General features: G+C 41.3%; 1 protein-coding gene and 1 pseudogene across 1 annotated transcript; both read right to left on the reverse strand.

Annotated features, from left to right (window-relative positions):
- Positions 1–4,795: 4,795 nt before the first annotated feature.
- LOC115024862 (alpha-tectorin-like) lies at positions 4,796–14,277 on the reverse strand (annotated as a pseudogene).
- A 385-nt stretch (positions 14,278–14,662) lies between these two features.
- LOC115024863 (IgGFc-binding protein-like) lies at positions 14,663–17,624 on the reverse strand. Its single transcript, XM_029456724.1, has 8 exons — positions 17,439–17,624; positions 16,960–17,349; positions 16,647–16,804; positions 16,148–16,539; positions 15,765–15,970; positions 15,286–15,675; positions 15,009–15,130; positions 14,663–14,774 (listed from the first exon to the last, which is right to left on the reverse strand). Exons 1-8 carry the CDS (start codon positions 17,622–17,624, stop codon positions 14,663–14,665), a joined length of 1,956 nt encoding a protein of 651 aa, XP_029312584.1.
- Positions 17,625–17,914: the final 290 nt, after the last annotated feature.

Consider the following 17,914-nt stretch of genomic DNA (forward strand, 5'->3'; position numbering starts at 1 on the left):
TTACCTGTGCATATGTGCTTCTTTGGTTCTTCCGCTCTCAACTATGTGAGACTGCAGCGCTGCAACAAGACTTTATACTGTAAAAAGCTGCACACACCCATCATTCTGTTGTTTGACCAGTTAAAGGTCAGCTTCATCTCTTGTTTTGTGAATCATGGAATGTTGACTGCTTTGCCCAAAGGTAGGGAGTCAGTTTTTGCAATTTTCTGACTACTATAGAGGCCGGAAAATCCAGTGTGGGTACTTGTTCAAGGGGTGGGGGAGATAAGTGAACAGGCAAGTGAAAGGTCAACATACAAGATCAATTGCATCCCCTAACTTGCAAAAGTGAAACGATTTATTAGTGTTTCTAATGCGCACAAATCAACAGAAGTGCAGATAGAACAAATAATACACTTTTTAGCTTTTGTAAGATACATGCAGTTAAACATGAATCTTGTTTTGAGTTCATCTTATGTGTATTGAAAGTGCATGAAATCAACCAAAGCGCTTCACATCCTCAAATGGTTCAAGTTGTTTTAAAGCTTACGTAACAATTTAGTCACTTCTTCTATTTTTTTTCCTTTTTTAAAGTTTACAACATACTTTATTGATTATACAGTAGGATAAACAGTACAATGACAAAGTAAAAACTGGCAAAAAAACTGAAACGGTTCATATCAGAATCTTTATTGTGAAAAAGTTGTTTATTATGTTTGGTTATCAGGTGATTTATCCACCAGTAACATATTGTGTATTACACACCCTGCAAAGATGTGTATATATATATACATGTATATATATATTAGGGCTGCTCAATTAATTAAATATTAATCTCAATCACAATTTTGGCTTCCTGCACCAGTGACTGCGATGATGACGTTTGAAATGTGTGCTCCGCTAATAGAATTGAAAAAAATACTTTTTAAACGGACAATCCGGCGAAGTGCGCGCTTCACAAAAAAAGTTCAAAGCATCACTTCCAGCGAACTTCACAGAAAATAATAATGCAATAAAAGTTATTTGTCCCTAAAATCAATGAATAATAGTGATCTCAATATTGATCTAAATAATCGTGATGATCATTTTGGTTTTAATTATTTACACTTATATATTTAAAATCTCCATTTAACCCAATTTTTTGAAGATAATTTAGATTTCTTTTTGATAAACTAGCTCTATTTTTATGCTTTTTTATGCACCTTATGTACATTCAAAGTACATGTCTTAGTCATTGAAAAATCTGAATGCGTACTACAAAAACTGTTGTTTACTTTCCAGCTAGATAGGTATACATAACAATTGACAATTGCAAAGTTCTTCATTAATGAAATTTAATTTGAATTTAATTTAATTTAAAAGAGAAATGATTTGAATGTATATACTGTATGCCACCTAAATTATTTAATGAAATGCTTATTCTGAATTAATAATGTTGCATATCCAGATAAAAGATTTCACGTAGTAAAGCTGCACACACCCATCATTCTGTTGTTTGACCAGTTAAAGGTCAGCTTCGTCTCTTGTTTTGTGAATCATGGAATGTTGACTGCTTTGCCCAAAGGTAGGGAGTCGGTTTTTACCATTTTCTGACTACTATAGAGGCCGGAAAATCCAGTGTGGGTACTTGGTCCACGGGGGGGAATAAGTGTACAGGCAAGTGAAAGGTCAACATACAAAATCTTCTCACCCTATCTCTAAGGGAGACGCCAGCCACCCGTCTGAGAAAACCCATTTCGGCCGCTTGTACCCGTGATCTCGTTCTTTCGGTCATGACCCAGCCTTCATGACCATAGGTGAGGGTAGGAACGAAGATCGACCGGTAGATCGAGAGCTTTGCCTTCTGGCTCAGCTCTCTTTTCGTCACAACGGTGTGGTAAAGCGACTGCAGTACCACCCTCGCTGCTCCGATTCTCCGGCGAATCTCTCGCTGCATCGTCCCTTCACTCGCGAACAAGACCCCGAGGTACTTGAACTTCTTCACTTGGGGTAGGGGCTCATTCCCTACCCGGAGTAGGCAATCCACCGGTTTCCTGCTGAGAGCCATGGCCTCAGATTTTGAGGTGCTGATCCTCATCCCAACCGCTTCACACTCGACTGCGAACCGATCCAGTGACTGTTGAAGGTCACAGACCGATGACGCCATAAGGACCACATCATCTGCAAAGACGAGCGATGAGATCCTCAGGCCACCGAACTGTAACCCCTCTCCTCCACGACTACGCCTCAATATCCTGTCCATGAAAATCACGAACAGGGTTGGTGATAAAGCGCAGCCCTGGCGGAGGCCAACATTCAATGGGAACGAGTCCGACTTACTGCCGAGTATCCGGACACAACTCTCGCTTTGGGCGTACAGGGATTGGGTGGCCCTCAGAAGTGAACCCCTCACCCCATACTCCCGCAGCACCTCCCACAGTATCACCCGGGGGACCCGGTCATACGCCTTCTCCAGATCCACAAAACACATGCAGACCGGATGGGCGTACTCCCAGGCCCCCTCCAGGATCCTTGCGAGAGTGAAGAGTTGGTCCGTTGTTCCACGACCAGGACGGAATCCGCAGTTAAACATTAATCATGTTTTAGAGCTAGTTTTGATAAACTTGCTCTATTTTGATGCTTTGAAAAATCTGAACATGTACTACGAAAACTGTTGTTTACTTTCCAGATAGATAGATATACATAACATTTGACAATTGCAAAGTTCTTGATTAAAGACGTTTAATTTTCATTTAATTTAAAAGAGACATTTTGTGAATACATATACTGTATGCCTCCTAAATTATTTTGTATTATTATTACAATTATCATTATTAGTATTATTATTATTATCCAAAAAATGTTTATGCAGTTGGTAAAACATGTTTTGTGAATCAATGAATGTTGACTGCAAAAGCTGCACACACCCATCATTTTGTTGTTTGACCAGTTAAAGTTTGAGTCAGGTCAGCTTCGTCTCTTGTTTTGTGAATGATGGAATGTTGACTGTCAAATCAATTGTATCCCCTCACCTGCAAAAGTGAAACGATTTATTAACGCACAAATAAACAGAAGTGCAGATAGAACAAATAATATACGTTTAAGTTTTTGTGAGATACATGCAGTTAAACATGAATTAAATCATGTTTTGAGTTCATCTTATGTGTATTGAAATTGCATGAAATCTACCAAAGAGCTTCTCATCCTCAAATGGTTCAAGTTGTCTTAAAGGTGTTTCTATCAGGATAGGTTAGCTAAACTTATAATATTTTGGAATGTATTTTCTTTGGAAAAAATACAGTTATGAACCTGAAAAATTTGCATAATATGTCGCTTTTAATGGTACACGGTCTACCCGATGAGCTACCAGGGCAGCCCAACACCTCAATGTTTTTGTGCTGTGATAGTCTGCATCACAAGGAAGTACTAATATATATGATAATAAACAGATAAAACACTTATTTCCCACCACAAATACTTGTGTACGACACATACGCCTGTATACCAATAAGAAAGGTATACAGGTATGATCATTTTAACACTTAAAGATATATTATGTAACAATGTTGCACTATTATGTGTAAAAACGACTAGACCTATGTTATATACTTTGTTGAGTTGTGTACTTACATTATCTAAATGTTCCAACAATTTTCAAACCTAGATTATTTTATGTATTTAATTTTGACATTGTGCAATGAATTTCGATTAAGTTGTTTTTAATGAATGTCGCGATCATGAGCTTAATTCAATTCAATTAAATCAATTCAAAATACTTTATTCATCCATTAAGGGGTAATTCAAGGCAAGCAAGCGTGTAACATAACGGCTCCCCAAAAGTAAAGCCTATAGGCATACAGTATGTTCCTGAAAAATTAATTATCTTGACCTCTGTTTTTATAAAGTATAAACATTATCCTCATTGTGTTTTCATATGTACCCCTTCAGTGTGAGTGAGCAGTATGAGAATATTTTTAATTCAATCAGAGATTTATATAATTCTACGTAGAACTCATTATCCCATCATCCCCAAAACTTCTAGCTTTGTTGCTCAATAATGGTAATACTATATCCTGTTGTTATAACAGAATAACAGTACCCGTTACCAATACCTACAGTATAAAACATTTAAAAGTTCCCACTTTCTTCAAACATATTGCCCTATATGTATCAGTACTTGATGTACTGCTACACCATCAGTAAAAAGAAGAACATTACGGGGCAGTAATCTAAAACGTAATTGTTACATTTTTTGTCAGATCCTGGTTTAATTTTCTCTGAACTTTCTTCTTCACTTCATTGGTATATAAAAATGTAACTGTATGTGGTAATGTATTTTTATTTTGTGAATGCGGATATGTTAACAATAATTTGCATTAGACAGTATCGTACAGTAATAGGCCACAATATGGTTGTTGTTGTTGTTGATTAAATGATGCTGGCAGCTTGCAGCAACCATAGAATCTTCTACTGTGTACACTAGGAAATAGTTCAATTCTGAGGAAACAAATGAGATCTATACTCATCTTCATGAATAAAAAAACTTTATTTATGATTTTTTACCTTCATTATACATGATTATGTTATATATGACAGAGATGTAATGATAAGAACAACCACAAAAAAACTAAAGATTCACCTTCTAAACATCCTATAATGACTTCAACATACAGTAAGTATTGTATGCTGCACATTGGCGTCCCCTACTGTTGAATAGCTAAATAACTTCTACCTTTTACCTCACCACAAATACAAAACACAACTCAAGTACAAGGCCTAGAATAGAAATACAAATGCATGTTAAGTGATTTAAGAACATGGATCATCTTTGATCGCCTTAGGTCAGAGTTTTGGCTGCCAGCAAACTGACGAGCAAGGTCACCAGTGAGGTCAACTGGCCTGGAGCACTGCTCGGTTACACCATTCGGGACTGCAAGAGAAGAACCAAAGTTTACATTAAATGTATTCTTCAAACTCTGTGTCATCAAAAGTACAAATGTTATAAGAAGATAAGAGAGCTTTACCTTTACTATTTGGCAGCAAGGTTAGTGGTCCGAGTGAGATGTCAGTGGTGGCATGGTAGGATACGTCCCTCTCAACTCGACTGTGGTACCCCGGGGTGCAATCCTGCAGGAAAACCACATCAAAGGCTTCATTTGATACACCTGTTGATAATCTATCTAAACTCATTACAAACACACACAGTAGTACTTACAGCTGTGCAGTTGTTGTGTCTCAAAAGACACAGGTGGACCTGGCAGTGCAGGTAGATGGATGAAAAGTTGGTAAAGATGAACTATCTCAAAGGAGAATCGGGACACAGTTGAGATGCCGTTCTGAAGCAGCTCTACTGTAGCATCTGCTGGGTTAGGACACCTGGAAGACAAGTTACTATGTTACCAAGGCGGCTTATAAAGTAAACAGGGTTAAGTGGTAAAAGAGAGGATGGGTGGAGCAATTGAAGAGAGGCACTTCTGGGGCAAATAAAAAAAAAATCAGACTTTGGCAATCAAGAACCAGTGATCAGCGTGGTAAGACAAGAAATACAGACAAGTTGAAATAGCTCCTTTACTTTGCACTTATGAGATCCCAGCGGACGGGGTAGCTGGCAAGGTTGACCGGCGTCGCCCAACAAGAGTCCACAACAGTAGAGATCTGCCTTCTATCGACTCCTTCTGTCCGCACCTCCACATACAACCTCTGGTCGATTTCCATTTCTATGTTCTTGTTGCTGGTCAGGGGGAATCGAAACCCAGCGTCCTGGTAGGGGATCATTCTCATATGATACTGTCCATGGCCTGATGGAAGCTTCTTCCTCTCAATGCTAAGAAATAACAACACAAAGTGTAACTACACTTGAGAAGGAACAATTCATTGGCATGTTTTGGTTACTTCCAAGCTCAAGAGGAACTCATTAATTAAGTTTTAACAGATGTTCAGTGAATACAATTTACATAAAAGGTGCTGGACAAAGCCTTGCTGGGAATCTTTGACACATTTACAGAACAGGGACAAACTCCCTTAAATCTTTTTTTACTTTTCTTTGTAATGTTGGTTTTAATGGTAAGTTTATTAGTGAGGGTGCATAAAACTGGTATTGGGAAAAGGCCAAAAAGATCACAGAGAGGGTTTGTTATATTGTAAAAAACATAAATACAAATATTAAAGAGTAGCTAAGATGCAGGTTATTTTGTTCTTAATACAATGCTATTCAATTGTCAGGGATATACATTGGATTGATTTGAATCCCTTTAATGTCTTGGTATCAGCTGATACTCAATATTATATATATATATATATATATATATATATATATATATATATATATATATATTATTATTATTATAATTATAACAACTCTGATCAGGTGCAAAAAAGTGTGTTAGGGACAGCAGTAGTCATTACCACTGTCATCATAGAGCAACAAGTCATACTTCATAATAATAATAAGTTTAGTGCTTCTGTTGCACGGAGAGTGTGCATTTTTGGAGTAATAGGCCTTCGGAATGTTTTCGGGTGGGCTTTTGGTCCAATGGGACATATTTGGGACTATTGGGGTTTTGGAATAATGAGCTGTCGGAAACAACGAGCAGTCCCCACTGTGATTGCATATGGAGTAACAAATCACCATTTACAGCTGTTTATTATAAAAAAGGACGGTGATCAGTTGTTACTTAGTTAGCAACACCTATGTCAAGAAATTGATTTAAAAAATCATGCAGATTAGATGGTGTTGTCACCTCTCTACTGGGTTGATGCCCACAGCCATAGACAGGGCCTGGTCCAGAGCGTATTCACAGCAGAATCGCAGATGAATGTTCCTCTGGCGGCTAATTAGACCTTCATGAGGGTTCACGTCGCCCTGGATGATGTTCTCATACATGAAATGGGTTCCGTTGCTCTAGAAATGGAAATGACAAAATGGTAAGAGTTGTTTCTAGTTGTAATATGTCTTATGGAGAACATTTACATCTAAAATCTTCTTTAGTCTGTATTGTAGTCTATGGACTGTACCCTGAGAGCGGTCCCACACAGCTGGTCCTCATTGTTAAAGTGGAACACCAGTCGTCCGTCCTGGAGAGTCCCCTTGCAGGAGTCATCTCGGAGGTGGAGGGCGCTGGAGTGGAAGCCAGCTTCAAACAGCTGGCAGCGTGACACGGACATGGTGCCTGAACTACTGGCACAAGTGATGAACGAATCTGTGAAAGAGATGTAGAAATACAACGGTAGTTCTTGTAGAGCGAATCCTATGGTTGAAGCTGCACGAATCAATATGTTTGGATTACTAAGGGATCAAATGACTACTGTACATGTCATTTGAAAGGTTTTGTTCACAGAGACAAACCCACAGAGAATGGAGTTGTGACACATAGATAATCTAACAATCCTATTTTAAGAGGAGCTGTCCTCACCGTAGCTCTCACTGTTGGACCGATGGTGATGCTCATCACAAAAGCAGCCGTACACACCGTTCTTCTCACCACACCACTCATGCTCTGTGCAGTCCAGCTGTTCACAGGGGTTTGATTCAGCTATGGAAACATTGGGGAAAGGATGAGACAAAAAGTGGTAAAATAGAAACCAAACAAGTAAAAGAAAAAATGTTCCACATGTAGAACAGATGGCAGGTTCTATTAACCTATGTATTTCTTTTTTCATTCATTATCTCTGCTGTCCATTAGCCCAGTGCAGACTTACCACACTGTAAAGCCGAGTGCCATTCAGGGATGTTTAACCCCAAAACAGAGCAGGTTCTCTCGTAGGCTGAGACTGCAGAACACAGCATGACTTTGGCTGGAGTGTAGAGGCAGAGATCGTAGACACAGGAACTGAAGAATGGCTGAGGGTCAGAGTGCAGGTGACAGGCACTGAATGGGCCGGTACTGTTGGTGATGATACTACAGAGCTTGGAGTATTCTTCCATTAAGGGACAGTCGTTTAATCCACCATTGTCCTCATCTGTGGATCCACATCTACAAAAGACATTATACGTTTAACACTTGGGCTGACTTTGTTTTTTTACAACATATTTTTTATATCTGTTCACTATGTAAAAATATTGTGAACTAATGAAGTTTTGATGTCACTGTGTGTGTGGAATACCCGAGACAAGTGTTATTTTATTTAAACTCACCCTGGTTTGCTTGTGGGTGACTTCCAGCTGTGTCCAAAGTGATTGTCATTTTGTGCAGATGTGCCATTGGGCAAGACTTTGTCATCTGCAGAGTTACTGTTGAAGTTTCCGCACATCCCGGTGACTCTGTTTTCACGTTGTTTGCCGATTTTCACCAGTAATGTGCTCTGGTCATCAAACTGGACCATCAGGTCAATGGCATTGACCACTATGTAGCTTCCTTGTCTTACTACCTGAGCTAAGGTTCCTACAGTGGTGGGAAGAGACACCTCACTTCCATTTACCTGGTAGGATAGGAGATAATTAAAAGACAAAAAAGGGTTTAAGAGGAACTTCTTCTTACTAATGGTTTACAATAGACCAATAAAGACATTTGTCTAAAGTTATTAAGAGTTTACCTTTACTCTTTTATTGGGTCCAATACTGACATTCAAACTCTCTGTTTCATTTGAGAGGTATATATCCACTTTTGACACAAACGACACACGGTTGTTGCCACGGTGATTATTGGTGGCTACCACCTGAAACTGTGTTTCATTGGGGCCGTGGCTCACACTCTCAGTGATGATGTAAGAGCATGTGCCCTGGAAATGAGCCAGTGCTCCATCAAGAGTGATGTAGTGTGCACCTTTCCACACAGTGCAAGTGGACATAGACGCCAACACATAACGGCAGGTTCCCTGGAAGTTATAGGCATTGTTATCAAAGGTGATGTAGTGTGGGGCCCCCGACACAGTGGAAGTGGACATATCATCAAAGCAGCCCAGCTGGCCATTCGTGATGGTGCACTCTTGTGTTGAAGTGCAAGATGCAGCAGAACAGCGCAGGTCATTGGGAGCATGGCATTCACATCGCTGGCAGCAACCCTCTGTCCAGAAGGACTCACCAGCCTGCAACATGAAAACAACATGTTTTAATGCTGATGTTGCTCATTGCAACCTTAGACATTTTAACTGGGATTAACTAGAATGTCACTTACTTCATAGTAGGACCCGTCATATTGACAGCCACAGCTTTCTTCTGGGACACAGTTTGTCCCACTCCTGAGAAAACCTTCATCACAGAAACATCCCTCAGAGCAAACCTGCCCGCAGCTGGCATCAATGCTGCTAGCACAGATGTGATTACAGTCTGTACCACATAGCTCATAATGGCTGTTGGGCATGATTGTTTCACAGTCAAGACCTTTAATAAGTGAGGGGGAAAAAGGATAGTTGTCAGTTGGTTAAAAACTAGTGACTTCATTCAATTAACTAAGGTTATACATCGATGCAGCGGGTCAAGAGACCTTATTTTAGAAAACAATTCTTTGATTTGTTTCTTAGCTGTGTACGATAGATGAACAAAACGTGGTCAACTTACTGCACTCGGTGTTCTGTCTCCATGGCTGTATTTGAACATTAGCAGATTGACAGGCACTGACGTATGTTTGAATGGCCTCGCATAGAAGATCATTTCCTCCAACACATACATCGAACACACAGTCATTGAAATATGGCGCTGGGTCCACCTGCTCATGGCAGAAGCCGAAGGGGCCGTCAGCCGCCTGAATCAAATCGCATTGGGCTCTAGCAGGTAGGTCATTGGTGCATTGTGGGCAAGAGGAGCCACACCCATCACTGCAGGCGTATTCTCCTGCCACTTTCCAAGCTGTCCCAAACTCCTGTGGAGTGGTGACCATCATTCCAGATGGGGTGTGGAACTCATCGTTTGGATTTCCATTGAGGTTTCCACAAAGTCCACATGTTTTTCCTCTGTATTGATGACAACATGTTATTAGATTGAAGCAACATGTATCAAACATATATGATGATATAGATATTTTGCAATGTGAACTAAAGGATTTAAACACAGCAGATACCTGTAACTTGAAGGCAAAGTGATAGACACTGTATACCGTCCATCGTACTTGACAATCAGGCCAAAATCAGCACTGAGGAATGTGTGAGATCCACTTGCATAGATAGAAACTCGACTTCCATTCAAGAGAATAGGTAAGGTTTTAGTTACTCCATTCACCTTTAAAATTGAAAAAAAAAAGAAGTTGAAGAACAAACTTAGATTTGTATCAAATTGCAACTATCTGTTGCTTTTGAAAATGACATCTGTTTCATACAGTATAGATTAGATTTCATAAAGAATGTCTGCAGTGATTCAAAAGTTCTTTAACTCACTTGTACCACACCGTGGCTCTCCCTCGACATATGCACTCGATAGCCCCACACATTTACAAAAACTTCGGCTGTCGTTGAAACTGTCAACCCTCTCCACTGCTCATTCTTAGCCTCCACTGAAAAGTCATTGAGCCCATCAGTGTCATTACAAAGAGTCGCCAACACATAACGGCAGGTTCCCTGGAAGTTATAGGCCTTGTTATCAAAGGTGATGTAGTGTGGGTCCCCCCACACAGTGCAAGTGGACATATCATCAAAGCAGCCCAGCTGGCCATTCCTGATGGTGCACTCTTGTGTTGAAGTGCAAGATGCAGCAGAACAGCGCAGGTCATTGGGAGCATGGCATTCACATTGCTGTGAGCAACCCTCGGTCCAGAAGGAGTCACCAGCCTGCAACATGAAAACAACATGTTCTAATGTTGATGCTGCTCATTGCAACCTTATACATTTTAACTGGGATTAACTAGAATGTCACTTACTTCATAGTAGGACCCGTCATATTGACAGCCACATTTTTCCTCTGGGACACACTTTGTCCCACTCCTGAGAAAACCTTCATCACAGAAACATCCCTCAGAGCAAACCTGCCCGCAGCTGGCATCAATGCTGCTAGCACAGGTGTGGCCACAGTCGTTACCACATAGCTCATAATGGCTGTTGCGCATGGCTGTTTCACAGTCAAGACCTTTTATAAGTGAGGGAAAAAATGACGGTTGTCAGTTGGTTAAAAACTAGTGACTTCATTCAATTAACTAAGGTTATACATCGATGCAGCGGGTCAAGAGACCTTATTTTAGAAAACAATTCTTTGATTGTTTTCTTAGCTGTGTACGATAGATGAACAAAACGTGGTCAACTTACTGCACTCGGTGTTCTGTCTCCATGGCTGTATTTGAACATTAGCAGATTGACAGGCACTGACGTATGTTTGAATGGCCTCGCATAGAAGATCATTTCCTCCAACACATACATCGAACACACAGTCATTGAAATATGGCGCTGGGTCCACCTGCTCATGGCAGAAGCCGAAGGGGCCGTCAGCCGCCTGAATCAAATCGCATTGGGCTCTAGCAGGTAGGTCATTGGTGCATTGTGGGCAAGAGGAGCCACACCCATCACTGCAGGCGTATTCTCCTGCCACTTTCCAAGCTGTCCCAAACTCCTGTGGAGTGGTGACCATCATTCCAGATGGGGTGTGGAACTCATCGTTTGGATTTCCATTGAGGTTTCCACAAAGTCCACATGTTTTTCCTCTGTATTGATGACAACATGTTATTAGATTGAAGCAACATGTATCAAACATATATGATGATATAGATATTTTGCAATGTAAACTAAAGGATTTAAACACGGCAGATACCTGTAACTTGAAGGCAAAGTGATAGACACTGTATACCGTCCATCGTACTTGACAATCAGGCCAAAATCAGCACTGAGGAATGTGTGAGATCCACTTGCATAGATAGAAACTCGACTTCCATTCAAGAGAATAGGTAAGGTTTTAGTTACTCCATTCACCTTTAAAATTGAAAAAAAAAAGAAGTTGAAGAACAAACTCAGATTTGTATCAAATTGCAACTATCTGTTGCTTTTGAAAATGACATCTGTTTCATACAGTAAAGATTAGATTTCATAAAGAATGTCTGCAGTGATTCAAAAGTTCTTTAACTCACTTGTACCACACCGTGGCTCTCCCGTGACATATGCACTCGATAGCCCCACACATTTACAAAAACTTCGGCTGTCGTTGAAACTGTCAACCCTCTCCACTGCTCATTCTTAGCCTCCACTGAAAAGTCATTGAGCCCATCAGTGTCATTACAAAGAGTCGCCAACACATAACGGCAGGTTCCCTGGAAGTTATAGGCCTTGTTATCAAAGGTGATGTAGTGTGGGTCCCCCCACACAGTGCAAGTGGACATATCATCAAAGCAGCCCAGCTGGCCATTCCTGATGGTGCACTCTTGTGTTGAAGTGCAAGATGCAGCAGAACAGCGCAGGTCATTGGGAGCATGGCATTCACATTGCTGTGAGCAACCCTCAGTCCAGAAGGAGTCACCAGCCTGCAACATGAAAACAACATGTTCTAATGTTGATGCTGCTCATTGCAACCTTATACATTTTAACTGGGATTAACTAGAATGTCACTTACTTCATAGTAGGACCCGTCATATTGACAGCCACATTTTTCCTCTGGGACACACTTTGTCCCACTCCTGAGAAAACCTTCATCACAGAAACATCCCTCAGAGCAAACCTGCCCGCAGCTGGCATCAATGCTGCTAGCACAGGTGTGGCCACAGTCGTTACCACATAGCTCATAATGGCTGTTGGGCATGATTGTTTCACAGTCAAGACCTTTTATAAGTGAGGGGAAAAAATGACGGTTGTCAGTTGGTTAAAAACTAGTGACTTCATTCAATTAACTAAGGTTATACATCGATGCAGCGGGTCAAGAGACCTTATTTTAGAAAACAATTCTTTGATTTGTTTCTTAGCTGTGTACGATAGATGAACAAAACGTGGTCAACTTACTGCACTCGGTGTTCTGTCTCCATGGCTGTATTTGAACATTAGCAGATTGACAGGCACTGACGTATGTTTGAATGGCCTCGCATAGAAGATCATTTCCTCCAACACATACATCGAACACACAGTCATTGAAATATGGCGCTGGGTCCACCTGCTCATGGCAGAAGCCGAAGGGGCCGTCAGCCGCCTGAATCAAATCGCATTGGGCTCTAGCAGGTAGGTCATTGGTGCATTGTGGGCAAGAGGAGCCACACCCATCACTGCAGGCGTATTCTCCTGCCACTTTCCAAGCTGTCCCAAACTCCTGTGGAGTGGTGACCATCATTCCAGATGGGGTGTGGAATTCATCGTTTGGATTTCCATTGAGGTTTCCACAAAGTCCACATGTTTTTCCTCTGTATTGATGACAACATGTTATTAGATTGAAGCAACATGTATCAAACATATATGATGATATAGATATTTTGCAATGTAAACTAAAGGATTTAAACATGGCAGATACCTGTAACTTGAAGGCAAAGTGATAGACACTGTATACCGTCCATCGTACTTGACAATCAGGCCAAAATCAGCACTGAGGAATGTATGAGATCCACTTGCATAGATAGAAACTCGACTTCCATTCAAGAGAATAGGTAAGGTTTTAGTTACTTCATTCACCTTTAAAATTAAAAAAAAAAGAAGTTGAAGAACAAACTTAGATTTGTATCAAATTGCAACTATCTGTTGCTTTTGAAAATGACATCTGTTTCATACAGTAAAGATTAGATTTCATAAAGAATTTCTGCAGTGATTCAAAAGTTGTTTAACTCACTTGTACCACACCGTGGCTCTCCCGTGACATATGCACTCGATAGCCCCACACATTTACAAAAACTTCGGCTGTCGTTGAAACTGTCAACCCTCTCCACTGCTCATTCTTAGCCTCCACTGAAAAGTCATTGAGCCCATCAGTGTCATTACAAAGAGTCGCCAACACATAACGGCAGGTTCCCTGGAAGTTATAGGCCTTGTTATCAAAGGTGATGTAGTGTGGGTCCCCCCACACAGTGCAAGTGGACATATCATCAAAGCAGCCCAGCTGGCCATTCCTGATGGTGCACTCTTGTGTTGAAGTGCAAGATGCAGCAGAACAGCGCAGGTCATTGGGAGCATGGCATTCACATTGCTGTGAGCAACCCTCGGTCCAGAAGGAGTCACCAGCCTGCAACATGAAAACAACATGTTCTAATGTTGATGCTGCTCATTGCAACCTTATACATTTTAACTGGGATTAACTAGAATGTCACTTACTTCATAGTAGGACCCGTCATATTGACAGCCACATTTTTCCTCTGGGACACACTTTGTCCCACTCCTGAGAAAACCTTCATCACAGAAACATCCCTCAGAGCAAACCTGCCCGCAGCTGGCATCAATGCTGCTAGCACAGGTGTGGCCACAGTCGTTACCACATAGCTCATAATGGCTGTTGCGCATGGCTGTTTCACAGTCAAGACCTTTTATAAGTGAGGGGAAAAATGACGGTTGTCAGTTGGTTAAAAACTAGTGACTTCATTCAATTAACTAAGGTTATACATCGATGCAGCGGGTCAAGAGACCTTATTTTAGAAAACAATTCTTTGATTGTTTTCTTAGCTGTGTACGATAGATGAACAAAACGTGGTCAACTTACTGCACTCGGTGTTCTGTCTCCATGGCTGTATTTGAACATTAGCAGATTGACAGGCACTGACGTATGTTTGAATGGCCTCGCATAGAAGATCATTTCCTCCAACACATATATCGAACACACAGTCATTGAAATATGGCGCTGGGTCCACCTGCTCATGGCAGAAGCCGAAGGGGCCGTCAGCCGCCTGAATCAAATCGCATTGGGCTCTAGCAGGTAGGTCATTGGTGCATTGTGGGCAAGAGGAGCCACACCCATCACTGCAGGCGTATTCTCCTGCCACTTTCCAAGCTGTCCCAAACTCCTGTGGAGTGGTGACCATCATTCCAGATGGGGTGTGGAACTCATCGTTTGGATTTCCATTGAGGTTTCCACAAAGTCCACATGTTTTTCCTCTGTATTGATGACAACATGTTATTAGATTGAAGCAACATGTATCAAACATATATGATGATATAGATATTTTGCAATGTAAACTAAAGGATTTAAACACGGCAGATACCTGTAACTTGAAGGCAAAGTGATAGACACTGTATACCGTCCATCGTACTTGACAATCAGGCCAAAATCAGCACTGAGGAATGTGTGAGATCCACTTGCATAGATAGAAACTCGACTTCCATTCAAGAGAATAGGTAAGGTTTTAGTTACTCCATTCACCTTTAAAATTGAAAAAAAAAAGAAGTTGAAGAACAAACTTAGATTTGTATCAAATTGCAACTATCTGTTGCTTTTGAAAATGACATCTGTTTCATACAGTAAAGATTAGATTTCATAAAGAATGTCTGCAGTGATTCAAAAGTTGTTTAACTCACTTGTACCACACCGTGGCTCTCCCGTGACATATGCACTCGATAGCCCCACACATTTACAAAAACTTCGGCTGTCGTTGAAACTGTCAACCCTCTCCACTGCTCATTCTTAGCCTCCACTGAAAAGTCATTGAGCCCATCAGTGTCATTACAAAGAGTCGCCAACACATAACGGCAGGTTCCCTGGAAGTTATAGGCCTTGTTATCAAAGGTGATGTAGTGTGGGTCCCCCCACACAGTGCAAGTGGACATATCATCAAAGCAGCCCAGCTGGCCATTCCTGATGGTGCACTCTTGTGTTGAAGTGCAAGATGCAGCAGAACAGCGCAGGTCATTGGGAGCATGGCATTCACATTGCTGTGAGCAACCCTCGGTCCAGAAGGAGTCACCAGCCTGCAACATGAAAACAACATGTTCTAATGTTGATGCTGCTCATTGCAACCTTATACATTTTAACTGGGATTAACTAGAATGTCACTTACTTCATAGTAGGACCCGTCATATTGACAGCCACATTTTTCCTCTGGGACACACTTTGTCCCACTCCTGAGAAAACCTTCATCACAGAAACATCCCTCAGAGCAAACCTGCCCGCAGCTGGCATCAATGCTGCTAGCACAGGTGTGGCCACAGTCGTTACCACATAGCTCATAATGGCTGTTACGCATGGCTGTTTCACAGTCAAGACCTTTTATAAGTGAGGGGAAAAAATGACGGTTGTCAGTTGGTTAAAAACTAGTGACTTCATTCAATTAACTAAGGTTATACATCGATGCAGCGGGTCAAGAGACCTTATTTTAGAAAACAATTCTTTGATTGTTTTCTTAGCTGTGTACGATAGATGAACAAAACGTGGTCAACTTACTGCACTCGGTGTTCTGTCTCCATGGCTGTATTTGAACATTAGCAGATTGACAGGCACTGACGTATGTTTGAATGGCCTCGCATAGAAGATCATTTCCTCCAACACATACATCGAACACACAGTCATTGAAATATGGCGCTGGGTCCACCTGCTCATGGCAGAAGCCGAAGGGGCCGTCAGCCGCCTGAATCAAATCGCATTGGGCTCTAGCAGGTAGGTCATTGGTGCATTGTGGGCAAGAGGAGCCACACCCATCACTGCAGGCGTATTCTCCTGCCACTTTCCAAGCTGTCCCAAACTCCTGTGGAGTGGTGACCATCATTCCAGATGGGGTGTGGAATTCATCGTTTGGATTTCCATTGAGGTTTCCACAAAGTCCACATGTTTTTCCTCTGTATTGATGTCAACATGTTATTAGATTGAAGCAACATGTATCAAACATATATGATGATATAGATATTTTGCAATGTAAACTAAAGGATTTAAACACGGCAGATACCTGTAACTTGAAGGCAAAGTGATAGACACTGTATACCGTCCATCGTACTTGACAATCAGGCCAAAATCAGCACTGAGGAATGTGTGAGATCCACTTGCATAGATAGAAACTCGACTTCCATTCAAGAGAATAGGTAAGGTTTTAGTTACTCCATTCACCTTTAAAATTGAAAAAAAAAAGAAGTTGAAGAACAAACTTAGATTTGTATCAAATTGCAACTATCTGTTGCTTTTGAAAATGACATCTGTTTCATACAGTAAAGATTAGATTTCATAAAGAATGTCTGCAGTGATTCAAAAGTTGTTTAACTCACTTGTACCACACCGTGGCTCTCCCGTGACATATGCACTCGATAGCCCCACACATTTACAAAAACTTCGGCTGTCGTTGAAACTGTCAACCCTCTCCACTGCTCATTCTTAGCCTCCACTGAAAAGTCATTGAGCCCATCAGTGTCATTACAAAGAGTCGCCAACACATAACGGCAGGTTCCCTGGAAGTTATAGGCCTTGTTATCAAAGGTGATGTAGTGTGGGTCCCCCCACACAGTGCAAGTGGACATATCATCAAAGCAGCCCAGCTGGCCATTCCTGATGGTGCACTCTTGTGTTGAAGTGCAAGATGCAGCAGAACAGCGCAGGTCATTGGGAGCATGGCATTCACATTGCTGTGAGCAACCCTCGGTCCAGAAGGAGTCACCAGCCTGCAACATGAAAACAACATGTTCTAATGTTGATGCTGCTCATTGCAACCTTATACATTTTAACTGGGATTAACTAGAATGTCACTTACTTCATAGTAGGACCCGTCATATTGACAGCCACATTTTTCCTCTGGGACACACTTTGTCCCACTCCTGAGAAAACCTTCATCACAGAAACATCCCTCAGAGCAAACCTGCCCGCAGCTGGCATCAATGCTGCTAGCACAGGTGTGGCCACAGTCGTTACCACATAGCTCATAATGGCTGTTGCGCATGGCTGTTTCACAGTCAAGACCTTTTATAAGTGAGGGAAAAAATGACGGTTGTCAGTTGGTTAAAAACTAGTGACTTCATTCAATTAACTAAGGTTATACATCGATGCAGCGGGTCAAGAGACCTTATTTTAGAAAACAATTCTTTGATTGTTTTCTTAGCTGTGTACGATAGATGAACAAAACGTGGTCAACTTACTGCACTCGGTGTTCTGTCTCCATGGCTGTATTTGAACATTAGCAGATTGACAGGCACTGACGTATGTTTGAATGGCCTCGCATAGAAGATCATT

The sequence above is a fragment of the Cottoperca gobio genome, chromosome 19 (assembly GCF_900634415.1).
Source record: "Cottoperca gobio chromosome 19, fCotGob3.1, whole genome shotgun sequence".
Taxonomy (NCBI): domain Eukaryota; kingdom Metazoa; phylum Chordata; class Actinopteri; order Perciformes; family Bovichtidae; genus Cottoperca; species Cottoperca gobio.